This window comes from Solanum stenotomum, chromosome 6 (genome assembly GCF_019186545.1).
Source record: "Solanum stenotomum isolate F172 chromosome 6, ASM1918654v1, whole genome shotgun sequence".
Taxonomy (NCBI): Eukaryota; Viridiplantae; Streptophyta; class Magnoliopsida; order Solanales; family Solanaceae; genus Solanum; species Solanum stenotomum.
Genome location: NC_064287.1, coordinates 4,546,690 through 4,560,442, shown reverse-complemented (window position 1 = coordinate 4,560,442; position 13,753 = coordinate 4,546,690). Strand labels below are relative to the sequence as shown.

Here is a 13,753-nt window from a genome sequence, read left to right as displayed (position 1 = left end):
AGAAAGAGAAAGATGGATAAAGCGAGAGAAAGAAGAAGAGTTGTTTTGATTTACAGTACCATCAAAACGGGTAAAGAAAAAGATGAACATTTAATTGTACGATTTGTTCTTCAAATGAGTTGATCTTTAATTTTTGTTCTTCGTCATTAAATTTATACCCGTCAAGCATAATTCTTTAAGGGAACAATAACTTGTGGTATATTATGATGATATGAAAATATAAAACCCATGATAAAACGTTTTATTCTAAACAATAAAAATTAAGATCAACATAAAATACGGACAAAAATTCAAATGACTCGTATAAGATTTCTAGCAACATGTGGACATTGCATTTACCATCAGTCTCGAATCAAATCTTACATAGAGAATATGAAACCCCAAGCTCATAGATATCACTACTATGATTGCATGCCTTTTATTTTATTTTATTGAGAATCCTCTAAATTAAATGAAAAAATAAATAATGGAGAAGTCAAATAATGGATGATGCCACTTACTATTGGATAAAAAAGTCTTTGATCTCCAACAGGAAAAGAACAAAAAATCTTTTGCTTTAGAATTGTTTCAATTCTAAGCTAAAATTTTGAAAGAAACAATACAATGAACCAACTTAATTTAATAATTTATTTTAGTTGGAGAATACATTTTAAGTGGCTTCTCAATTTGTGCTAAAATGCCTAGCTACAATAGGGCATGTAATGTAAATTGTGAACATTCTTTTTTTATACAATAATAGTTAAATGTGGAAAATATAATGTAATGAAATCTAAGTTCTTAAAGAGGTAAGATTTTGGTTTAGAAATTCATCAATAAAGTAAGGGGATGGTGGGAGTAGGAACCAAGTGATGATGCTTTGTGACAAATCCCAATTGAAGTATTTTAGTCAAAAAAAAAAATGCAAATAAAGTGTGTCCAATAAGAAATGTGCAAAGCTAGCCAAAGCTTCAAATCTTGACAAAAAAGAAAACATATATTCCAGTCAAAATATTCTAACGTCATACACTTACATCCAAAATGGTCAAACAAAGGAATTCTTAGATGCAATCAAATCCAAAGACTCTTTAATTTTGTAAAAAGAGTGGGCCATGGATGAAATGGAAGTTCGCATCCTATATATCTTGTGCGATAAGAATATGATGCTAAGATTTAAAGGTAATTAGTTTTATAAAGTGATGGTTAGATTAATTGTGTTGTCTGGGGTGAAGTGTTAGCCGATCAAGAACTCGTACATTCAAAAGATGCGAATAGCTAGCGGAAATGAGAATGCTTAGATGAATGTGATAATACTAGGAGAGAAATGATTATGAACAAAAATATTCATGATAAGGTGAGAGTACTAGCCTACGTGGTGGGCAAGATGAGGAAATTGTGAGACTGATCAAATGGTCAGAGCTAGGGGTGTCAAAAATGAACCCAAATATAGGTAACCCGCCTAACTTGTCCAGAATTTTAAGGGTTGGGCTCAAGATAATTTGAATTGGGTTCAATCTCAACTCATTCAACCTAACCCATTTTAAGAGAATCCTCAATTGAGCCCAATTCAATCTCCAATTTCAACACGTTTAAAAACTTTTTACTAAGATATGTTCCTATATTAAACGTATGAATTATTATCTATTTAACATCTTTTATGATTTATCTATCCATTTGTTACTTTTTTTTAAAAAAAATCTTGAGCGAAAATTCGAATTGTGATTATAAAAGTTAAATATCACTATGTTAAAATTATTGAGATTAATCGGGTCAAATTGGACAGGTCAAGACCCAACCCATTTTTTAGCCCATTTGAACCCAACCCATTTGAGCCCAAAGTAAACTTGGACAGGTTAAGACCCAACCCGATTTCAATTTCAACCCATTTTAATATCTCCACAACCCGCCCATTTGACACTCCTAGTCAGAGCCTATGAATAGAAGATGTCTTAGTGAGAAGATGTGAGAGGCTGGATATGGAGGGTCTAAGGAAAAGTAGGGTATTGTGATAGATGATAAAATATGACATGACACGCATGTAGCTTACCGAGAAGATGACCATAGGACATATATAAGAAGATATTAAGATCGGAAATTAGGATAGAAAGGTTAGTAGACAGTCGAGCATTGACTAGTTTACTTTGATTATCATATTATTTGTTGTTGTCATTGTTTTACCCTCCTCAAACTTCACTTTGTGGGACTACACTGGGTATGTTGTTGTTCTTTTCTCTATTATTTTCAACACGACTTTTTCACTAATGTATTTTCTTTTCAAACCCACTTTAAATTGTCTTACATGAATCGAGTCTTACAAATTCAACCTCTTTGCCTTCATAAAATAGGAGTAAGATCTATTGTACACAGAAGTCCCTCTTTGGACCTCACTTGTGTGATCACACTAGATATGTGGTGATTATTGTAGAGGGGTTGGGCCGCAAATTTATAGTTTCGACATTGATTTAATTAACTCGATAATTTTTAATTTTTTTTGCATATATCATAGATGTATGTTAAATTTTTTAAACTGTTATGGATATCGAGTTGCGAATTCATAATTTATTAATTAACTCAAAATAAGTAGCACAGTTAGAATTTTTATTAAAAGAGTTAAAATATATTTTTAAAAAGCTATTAAATACATGACAAAGTTAAAAGGATTCAACATATAATATTATATATATATATATATATATTATTTTTTTAGTAAAGTGGTGTCAACTTGGATAAATGCAGAGATCTCCACTTATATTTGTTACTTTTAACATATCAAGAAAAAATATTATAAATGTTATGATAAAATACCAGATCGATCATTTTTTTTTTAAGAGACCAACATGCAAAGCTCAAAATAAACTAGTAAATCTGAACGGAGGAAGTGCTATCAATCACCCATACTTGCTAGATTAAGGTAATCTTTGCCCATGTTTAATGTCCCTTTTGACACCATATGGAATTATTCCAAAAAGCTGCTTTTTAGATGAAGAATGATCAATTGGACATGGAGGTCCAATAATATGCATACACTTGCTTAGCTGCTATTGTTCCTCAAAGCCACTACAGAATAACACATATACACTTTTGACCTTATACTATTTATTTCAACACATTAAACCTTATCATATCTAACTTTTTGTAATAATATCACCAAAGGATCATATGTGTCATTAGGGGTGGAGCTAGAGTTACGAGTTCAATCGAATTCAGTAACTTTAGTTCAATTTTAATGTGTCTAAAACATTTATTGAAATATGCATGAATTATAAATTTAGAACTTTTCAACTTAAAAATATCACGTACAATTCAGAATTCATAAGCGCTAAATTATTGTTCCACCTTTGTGTGTCTTTGACTTCCAGCTTCGCTTTTCTCAATTTCACCTCGATTATAGCACTGTTCTTATAGATCATTGACTAAATCAATGTTTTTTTTTTTTTAAATCCAATATGGCAATAACAAATTATGTTGTTAAGACTTTTTTTAACTATGGTTGCATTCGTGTTGAATTCTTCAAAAGTTACTCTCAACAATACTTGCCACATTCACCTCGAATCCTTCAAAGAAAAATTCACTACTTTTAAAGAATTCAACATACACTCTTCAATATTTTAAAAAAATAATCTAAACAACATAGATACAAATACGTAAAGACTAAAGAGATCACGATCATTCATTGTTCATTGTTACATAAATTAGAGTGACACCTAGTTGACCACAATTAGACATCTCCTCAAATTCAAAGTGGTATTAGCACAAAAAGAAAGAAATTGTGGGGGGAAAAGTAACATAACTAAAACAAGAGGAGTAGAAATGTATAGAAGAAAATGTTTAGGGTCAGAATGAGTACATTAAAACTTTTTTTTTAAATCTTGGTTTCAAGCATGAATTATGTTTATGTTTATTTGTTTTTTATAAAATATTTTGATTCATTTTCTAATTTAGTCGTTTATATTTATAAAAAATAAAATAACATAGAGCTTAAACTCTTTATCAAAAGTTATCAGGTTTAATCTCGATCAATCATTAATTCTAAAAAAAATCATACATAATATCCTTTCAATCATTTCCATAGGTCCATAATGATTCGATATCAAAGTACAATGAATTACTATGCAGATCTTCAAGATAATATATCATTGACAATTTATGATAATTGAAATCATTAAGAACATTAATCATATCTCTATATATGCATCATTTATATATGTATGTGATTTAATTAATGAAATCTACTAATATTCATCGCATAAAAATCATCATGTACATAGCACTAACATCAATTTTAATTAATTATCATATGATCAAGAACAAAATTTGAATTAAATTATAAGAGATGTGACTCTTATTATTATGATTTATATCGTGATAACAAGTCCCAAAATTCAATCAAGGAGCTTATCATATAAATCAACCAATTGATAATAACTATAATAAAAGAATAACATATGACATATATTTATATCAAATAATGTTAATTAACAAATATTTATATCAAAAACTTGTTGCTCCCAATTGTACACGCAAGTGTACGCGGTCGCGCAAGTAATATAGTGGCTCTTAAAAGAACCAGATTATCGAACCCAAAGAACTTGTCAATTAACTATTTTTACTAAATTATACGGATCTAATTATTTATTTAAGAGAGCCAAAAGAGAAGAATGCAAGAACAAAATAATAAAATTACTTATAATAGTTGAAAAATTCCAGGGCTGCAACATGTATTGGATTTCATGTATCATATTTTTGGCTTAGAACTAATTTTAGTTGTCAAGTTACTGGTTTATAGGGTTGATGATATGATCTGGGTTATACGCCTCTCGTCACCTATCCCAGTTAACTATCTAAATACATCGTTGAGCGGGGATAAATAGACTAACTGGTGAACATTTATATTTCATTCTATTTCGTAACCAAGCAAGGTGTTCGTCTGGGCGTCACTCCTGAACACTAATCACCTCAATTTAATGGGTAGACCGAGCTCTCTATATTCTTTGGTCTATCTAACCTCTCATCTCCCGATTTTAAGATTAGACAATATATTTATCTCATGGTGATCAAGCACAAAATATTAAAACAAGAATATAGAAGTAACTTATAATGACAACCAAGATTTAATTCAACAAGCCTTTAATAATCAACAATTCATTCGTAGCTACAACTCCAGAACTAGGGCTTTAGCTACTAATGTCTAAGAAAACAAGAAGAAGAAAAGAACCCTAAAAAGTATTGACGACTTTCTCTTTAAAAGTGCCTCCTCCTTACTCTATATTCGTTGTCCAATAATTATTTCTATTGACTATTTATAGATGTAGAAAACTCTAAATAAAATAATTGGGACCAAAACAAATGAGGAAACCAAAACCAAAACTGAATTGGAATTGTTGTATGCGTCCTGTCCGCCGCTTTCAAGATTGTGCGCAACTCCTCAATTGGCCATTGCCTTCAGAATCTACCACGTGGCTGGCAACAATATTCTCCTTTCAAGTTTCCAATTGAATATGCACTTCGCTTTGCAGCATATAATTTTATATATTATTATATTTAATTTAATCCATTAAGTTATCTGTTTGATTTTCTTCTATAATTTTTCATCTTTAATTTATTTTAGCTTCAAACTTCTTCAATTTTACGTCAATTTACTCCTACAAATAAAATACACTATTCAACACAATCCATAAAATTAATGCTCAAAAAGGACAGATATAAATAATAAATGTGAGACAAATAATGATTAAAAATATATATTTTTGGCCTCACATCAACACCCCACACTTAAACTTTTGTTCATCCTCGAGCAAACATTAAAGTTCATCTCAAAAATCATTATTTGCCTCACATTGAGATGAATTTTAATGGTTGCTAGAGGACGAACAAAAGTTCAAGTGTTTTTAATCATTATTTACTTCACATTTATTATTTATATTTGTCCTTTTTGAGAATTAATTTTATGAATTGTGTTGAATAGTGTATTTTATTTGTAGGAGTAAATTGACGTAAAGTTATAAAAATTTGAAGCTAAAACGAATTAAAGATGAAATATTATAGAAGAAAATCAAGCAGACAACTTAATGAATTAAATTGAATATAATAATATATAAAATTATATGCCGCAAAGTGCACATTCAATTGGAAACTTGAAAGGAGAATATTGTTGTCAGCCACGTGGCAGATTCTGAAAGCAGTGGCCAATTGAGGAGCTGCGCACAATCTTGAAGGCGGCGGACAAAACGCGTACAACAATTTCAACTTCGTTTTGGTTTTGATTTCCTCATTTGTTTTGGTCCCAGTTATTTTATTTAGGGTTTTCTACATTTATAAATAGTCAATAGAAATAATTATTAGACAACGAATATAGAGTAAGGAGGAGGCACTTTTGAAGAGAAAGTCGTCAATACTTTTTAGGGTTCTTTTCTTCTTCTTGTTTTCTTAGACATTAGTAGCTAAAGCCCTAGTTCTGGAGTTGTAGCTACGAATGAATTGTTGATTATTAAAGGTTTGTTGAATTAAATCTTGGTTGTCATTATAAGTTACTTCTATATTCTTGTTTTAATATTTTGTGCTTGATCACCATGAGATAAATATATTGTCTAATCTTAAAATCGGGAGAGGAGAGGTTAGATAGACCAAAGAATATAGAGAGCTCGGTCCACCCATTAAATTGAGGTGATTAGTGTTCAGGAGTGACGCCCAGACGAACACCTTGCTTGGTTACGAAATAGGATGAAATATAAATGCTCACCAGTTAGTCTATTTATCCCCGCTCAACGATGTATTTAGATAGTTAACTAGGGTAGGCGACGAGAGGCGTATAACCCGGATCATATCATCAACCCTATAAATCAGTAACTTGACAATTAAAATTAGTTCTAGGCCAAAAATATGATACATGAAATCCAATACATGTTGCAGCCCTGGATTTTCCAACTATTGTAAGTAATTTTATTATTTTGTTCTTGCATTCTTCTTTTTTGGCTCTCTTAAATAAATAATTAGATCAGTATAATTTAGTAAAAATAGTTAATTGACAAGTTCTTTGAGTTCGATAATCTGATTCTTTTTAGAGCCACTATATTACTTGCACGACCACGTACACTTGCGTGTGCAATTGAGAGCAACAATATGTTGAAATTGTCATATGTCAAATTGAATCTAGAACATATCAACTATATACTAAAACATAAAATATAGTCATCCATTGAAAGAGAGACAAATGTCATATTTGGACTAAGTAATTCATGAGAACTGTCTATGTTTCTAGATTAAAGAAATTATGGCAATTAGTATTGTCCGTCTTTATAAGAAATTTAAGAAAATAAAAAAGATTTTTCAATTTTATGATCCTAAATCAAAGTTTTGTCAAATATATCAAAATATCATTTAATTATGGACTTAAACATATTACATGAAAAGTTGAAATTGAAGTATTGTCAAAAAAAGAAAAAAAAATAATCTTTTTAAAATTGACTAAAAAGAAAAATAAGTCATTTTTTTTTTAAAAAAGTTGTAACTAATACTTTCTTTGAAATAGTATCAACCCAAAATTGTAATTGCAAAAGAAAAAAAGGAATTGTGGGAAAACACTAACACAATTAAATTAAGTAAAATTGTAGAGAAAAAATGTCTATGGTCAGAACGATAACATTAAAGTTTATTATTTATCTTTATTTTCAAGCATGAAACAAACTTCCATGATTATTTGTTTTAAAAGTATTTTAATTCAATTTCTGAAATTAAACTCTAGTTTTCTTATATTTTTAATTATTTTTTCTATTAAAAAAAAAAACCCATTCATTTACGTTTTATAACAAAAAGAACATTTTGGAAACTTTGAGGAAATAAATTAACCCACTTTCAATATGAGTTGAAAATAAAATACAATCCTGAAATAAGTTACTCCATAATTTTATCCAATCAAATATGGGATAAACTTTTTTTAAAATTAATTTCAAAATTAATTATCTCTTATCTTTCGTATCAAATACGTCGTTCCAACTTTAACAGAGTCCACAGTCCACGCTCAATTTTCTTAAATGAATAATTTGCTTAATGGACCCTGCTTTCATTTTCATTCCATAACAAATTAACTCAATATTTTTTTGGTTTGTTTGAATATTTAAGTACGGAAGTTTGAGGTATTAGTGAAATCCTTCCTTGGATATCTCATATTCCACACACACACACACACACACACATATATATATATATATAATGTACTATTTATGTCTATTTCATTGAATTTTCCAACCAAGAAGATCCTGTCAAAATATATATAAAAATTACAATTCCTAATCGATTAGTTTAACACTCGCTTACTTTAATTTTTTTAAAATCATTTGGTGTTTGGTAGAACTACTTATTATCAGTCAATTTAAGAAGTCAAAGGTAATTTTAATCAACCTTCTATTTATGTAACGTAATTTTCCGATAGAGAGTTCCAATAAATCCGCTTATGGTATCATACTTTCATCTATACTTACTAAAGAGCAATTCAATTTATTCTCAAACTAAATATTCTAATTTAAAAGGAAAGTGGTATTTAGAGTGTCCCCTAGCTATCCCGCCACTACTATTAGAACATAAATAGAGTCATTGTACAATTATACTTGGTAGTCAACAAGAGTCCTTATAGTACTTGTTGTCTTTAGCGACTTAAACCTTGTATGATTGCTTATTATATATTCAAGGCTCACGAGAAAGCGTAAAGTGCAAAAACATTACTTTACACATGGTATCAGAGAGCCATTGATTGCTAAGGCCTCTTCTATCTCCCATTTCCCTTTTCCTACGATCCTTTTGCCAAAATATGTCGACTTCTGCTACGGATAAACTTTTGTAGCTAAACAACAAAAATCTCATTCTAATCCCATTTAGTGACATATTTGTGATGGAATTATAAGAAAATTCAATTAGTTAAGAGCTATAGATCTTTAGCGGTAATTAATTAACGGTAATAGCTTAGTTGCTGCTGATCAATATGTATTTTTAGTGAAAATTAACACTATTTGTAAATGTTCCTAAAGCCTATAGTGACATTGGATCCAATAACAATTAGCTAATCGTGATAAAGATCTTAGAACTCTATTAAAATGTATATTTATTACCGTTAAAAAATATTTTTATTACAATGTTAATAGAAAATTCTCAATGAATTTTCGTAGCTAATTTCATATTCTCTAGAAGCTAGTGTATGTGGTGGTAGATACTCTACATAATTTCGAAGAACTTGTAACGTAATATTAGTTGTAGAGAAGATTATTAAGTCTTATAAGATTTGATTATTGGAAGAAAATTTCAATGTTATTTCCTAAAAGAAATATTCTAGCTGTTAACATTATATTCTTCCACGATGATTTCTAGTCCTAATATATTAATGATAGTGTAGATAAACAGATTAACCGCATTAATTTCCATCTTAAATGATGATTAAAATTAAGAATATACTATGATACACGTAATCAAATATGGGAAGGACCACTAATTATTATATTAATATATAAAGTAGCTACCACTAATAAGTAATCACCACGAAATTTACATCCTCAAATATAATGTTTAAATATACATAGCTGAAATTGACGTGGATTATACTATATAGTAAACCATTTTATACAATACTAATAATTATATTATGTGTACTAACAAATTATTGGAGAATCATATCATATCTAACAGACTGCGATAAAAGCTAGCTGTTTGCTTTGCCACATCATTATACATTATATATTTAGTCTTATGAAATGTTGGTGATGACAGTAATGCCATTATTTATGACTTTATGAGACTTAGGTTTAGAGTTCGTTTGGCTTAACTTAAAAAAAATAATTTTTAAAAAGTTAAATTTCAATAATTTTTGAGTTAAAAATAAAAAATACGGAAGTATCTGTTTTAATTTTTCTTAAGTTATTTTAAACGTATTTCAAGTTATTTTTAATTTTGTCAAACACTTCTAAAAGCTAAAAATAACTTTAAAGTAAGTTTGACCAACTTTTAAGTCAATCCAAACAAGATCTTAATTAGAGTGGAATTATAAATTTTTAATTCTAAAAAAAAGGTTGAGTTCAGAATAAATTATTTATATAAAAGTTTTTATTATACATTATGCTTAAATTTTATACTAAATAAAAAAGAATGAACGGTCAAAAACACACCTAAGTATCTTTCTTTTTTTTAGTTTTATAGTTGAATTATTCGGTTTGTGAGTTTTCTACCTGAACTATCACTGAATGTTTATCTAAACACATCTTAACTATCAGTTGTTCACTTTTCCTACCTGAACAATGATGATATATTAGGTAGGAAAAAGTGAACAACTGATATATAGTTGAAGTGTCTTTTGATAAACATTTGATGATAATTCAGATATGAAACTCACACACCTTATAATTCAGTTATAAAACTCAAAAACACAAGATACTTCAGATAGGTTTTGTTCCTTCCTCTTAATCAAACTAATACATATAAAATGAACCAAATGAAATATTATTGGTTCTCCTTTTACTTTTTAATATTCCAAGCTTTCTTGAATCGAATAAATCCAATTTGATGCTACTAATCACTCCCTTAACATAGCATATGCCTAATGAGCTAAGCTCTAACAAAGTTTATAGTCGAAAATTTACTCTCCCATTGGGTATAACATTTTTTAAAAAATAAATAAATCATAACATACGTTTATAATATTCCAACATCGTAGGATAAAATCTTATGTCATGGCTTTGATGATGCCAATCAAGCACATTTTTCTAATGTGAGAAGCTTTGGCTTTGTTTTATCGTTTGGAATATATTCCATAATTTTATCTATAGTGCAATGGTGGCTATGAATTTAATAAGTTCTAATAATGACTATGAACTAAAATGTTGCATATTTTAATACACAAAGCCATGATGTAAATTTAGAGGTATAAGGAATTCTATGTCAATTATATAATTTAGTCAATTAGAGCAGATTACTTGCTATATATCTAAATTTATCCATCAACATCTGTTTGTTAAATAATATTTTGTATATATGATTATCTTTTAAGTAACTTAATGGTGTAATAATTCTCAAATCGATAACCTAAAACCTCTTTAAAATATTTCGCATCTTACGTTACATCATCCAATAGTACTTCCCATGCTGAGTTGGACGTGTCAAAATGAGGTGGCTGGTGAGTTTAGGGGCGGAGCTAGTAAAGACTCAGAGGTTCATTCGAATTTCCTTTGATAATAAATTACATTGTTTATATATATGATTAACTTTTTTTTATGTATATATAGTAGTTATTGAATCCTTTTCAACTTATTTGTGTATTAATTTCTTCATATTTTGAAACTTTCTAAGAGAAAATCCTGACTCCGTCCAAGCAAATATAATATCTCGACTCAATATTTTTAACGTGGAACATATAAATTCAGAATCCGCCTCTGACGCATATGTTCTTAGTTGCCTCCACCTTAATTCATCAATTGTCATGCATTCGTGCATCCCTCCTCAATATTACCTAATAGTTGACTCAATTGTGTTATTTCTACATCAAAAAAATATTACTCCACTAGTTGTATACTTGTATTATCCATTAACAATATTCCCACATCACGTGACAATTATTCTACTCATGACTAATATTATTATTCCCAAAAATATAATTCAAATTTTTGCCTATATAAACCCATTCAACACCTCATATCTTATACACCAAAACCAAATTAAATACAAAAAAAAAAAATGACAACAAACACAGAAAACCTTTGGGTTTTTGCCTTAGCCACAAAATGCAATTTTTTCAACCCCATCAACTCCATGTTATTTGCACTTATTTTATCTCTCGTCTGGTTTATCATCAATATGATTTACTGGACTCACCCCGGTGGTCCAGCTTGGGGTAAATATAACAAATTAACAAAATATTTACTCGTTAAAAGTCCGATCCCAGGTCCAAAGGGCTTTCCTTTTATAGGTAGTATGTACATGATGACCGGTTTAGCTCATCAAAAAATCGCGAATATGGCTGAATTTTTCAAAGCTAAGCGTCTCATGTCGTTCAGCTTAGGTGAAACCAGATTTATCGTAACATGTAATCATGTCGTAGCAAAAGAAGTATTGAACAGTACAGCTTTTGTTGCACGTCCTGTTAATGAATCTGCGTATGGATTAATGTTCGATAGAGCGATCGGGTTTGCCCCTTATGGGGTTTATTGGAGAACGCTAAGGAAAATTGCATCTACACATATGTTTTGTCCAAAACAGATTAAAGCGTCTGAAGCTCAAAGATTTGAAATCGCGAAACAGATGGTGGCGATTTTTAATGGGAGTGAAGAAGGTTTACGTGTTCGAGATGTGGTGAAAAAGGCTTCTTTGAATAATATGATGTGTTCTGTTTTTGGACGAAAGTATAGTCTCGTTGATTATTTTAACGATGAGACGGAGGAGGTGAGCGAGTTAGTCGATGAAGGTTATGATCTTTTGGGAATACTTAATTGGTCTGATCACCTACCTTGGTTAGCTGAATTTGATCCACAGAAAATTAAGTATAGGTGTGAACGTCTAGTGCCTAAAGTGAATCGACTCGTGGGTAGGATCATCGATGAACATCGAGCTCAACCTAGTAATGTTCATCGCGATTTTGTGGATGTTTTACTCTCTCTTCAAGGGGTGGAAGCATTATCAGACTCTGATATGATTGCCGTACTCTGGGTAAGCAACTATATAGTATATGATTTAGAGTTAATATATACCTTTTGTTTCTTTAATTTGATTGATTTTGAAATTAATTTTATTTTTGTCATATATGTAGGAAATGATATTTAGGGGGAGTGACACGGTGGCAATTTTAATAGAGTGGATATTAGCACGGATGGTACTTCATCCTGACATTCAGTCAAAGGTACAAGAGGAGGTAGACAGGATTACTGAAAGGTCGCGACCAGTGATGGAGTCTGATGTAACCAACATGGTTTATCTACAATCAGTAGTGAACGAAGTACTTAGGTTGCACCCTCCGGGCCCACTACTGGCGTGGGCCCGTCTCGCGATTGAGGACACCACAGTGGATGGGTATCATGTTCCTGCGGGGACCACTGCTATGGTCAACATGTGGGCAATCACAAGGAGTGAAGAGGTTTGGAATGAACCACTTGAGTTTAAGCCCGAAAGGTTCATGAACCAGACCGAACCTGTTATTTTTTCGGTGTTGGGGTCTGACCTAAGGCTGGCACCATTTGGTTCTGGAAGGCGAAGTTGTCCCGGAAAGACACTTGGTTTGACCACAGTCACTTTTTGGGTAGCATCGCTCTTGCAAGAGTTCGAATTCGGGACTACTGATGGATCCAAAACGGTTGATTTGTCTGAAGTACTAAGGCTTTCATGCGAAATGAAAACCCCACTGATGGTGAAGGTGCAACCAAGAAATTTAACTAATTAAACGTCCATTATATTAGTTGTTTACGTTACTATGTGTCTTTACTGTGTTGTATTGTTACTTAAATAAGAAGTATGGTCTAATTGTTAGTTCTTTATATTTACTGTAATGTTTTACTAAATACATTATTATGTAACAAAATTTATGTTAACAATTAATTTAGTGTCATGGAGTGGATATGTTATTTTTCTTTCTTATTCTGCCTATGTCTTATGTGTATGTACAGTGATGATTAAACCAATTCAAGTTATAGCTAAGACATATTCTCCCTATTTCAATATATGTAGAAGTCTTTGATTGGAAGCTTAATTAGGATTTAAAGTTAATTTCCTTATGTTCATTTGTGTTCATTCATTTTTCGGAGTAAAATTGAGG

At 30.4% G+C, this 13,753-nt stretch overlaps 1 protein-coding gene across 1 annotated transcript; it reads left to right on the top strand.

Moving 5' to 3' along the window:
• Positions 1-11,661: 11,661 nt before the first annotated feature.
• On the top strand, positions 11,662-13,538 carry LOC125869224 (cytochrome P450 78A3-like). Its single transcript, XM_049549793.1, has 2 exons — positions 11,662-12,654; positions 12,755-13,538. The coding sequence occupies exons 1-2, from the start codon at positions 11,686-11,688 to the stop codon at positions 13,379-13,381; spliced, it is 1,596 nt and encodes a 531-aa protein (XP_049405750.1). The 5' UTR covers positions 11,662-11,685; the 3' UTR covers positions 13,382-13,538.
• Positions 13,539-13,753: the final 215 nt, after the last annotated feature.

Bases quoted from the DNA above. Each gene is read 5' to 3' on its own strand.
- LOC125869224 (XM_049549793.1), top strand. From the start codon at position 11,686: ATGACAACAAACACAGAAAACCTTTGGGTTTTTGCCTTAGCCACAAAA. The intron at 12,655-12,754 runs GTAAGCAACTAT...TCATATATGTAG, and splicing joins ATATGATTGCCGTACTCTGG to GAAATGATATTTAGGGGGAG.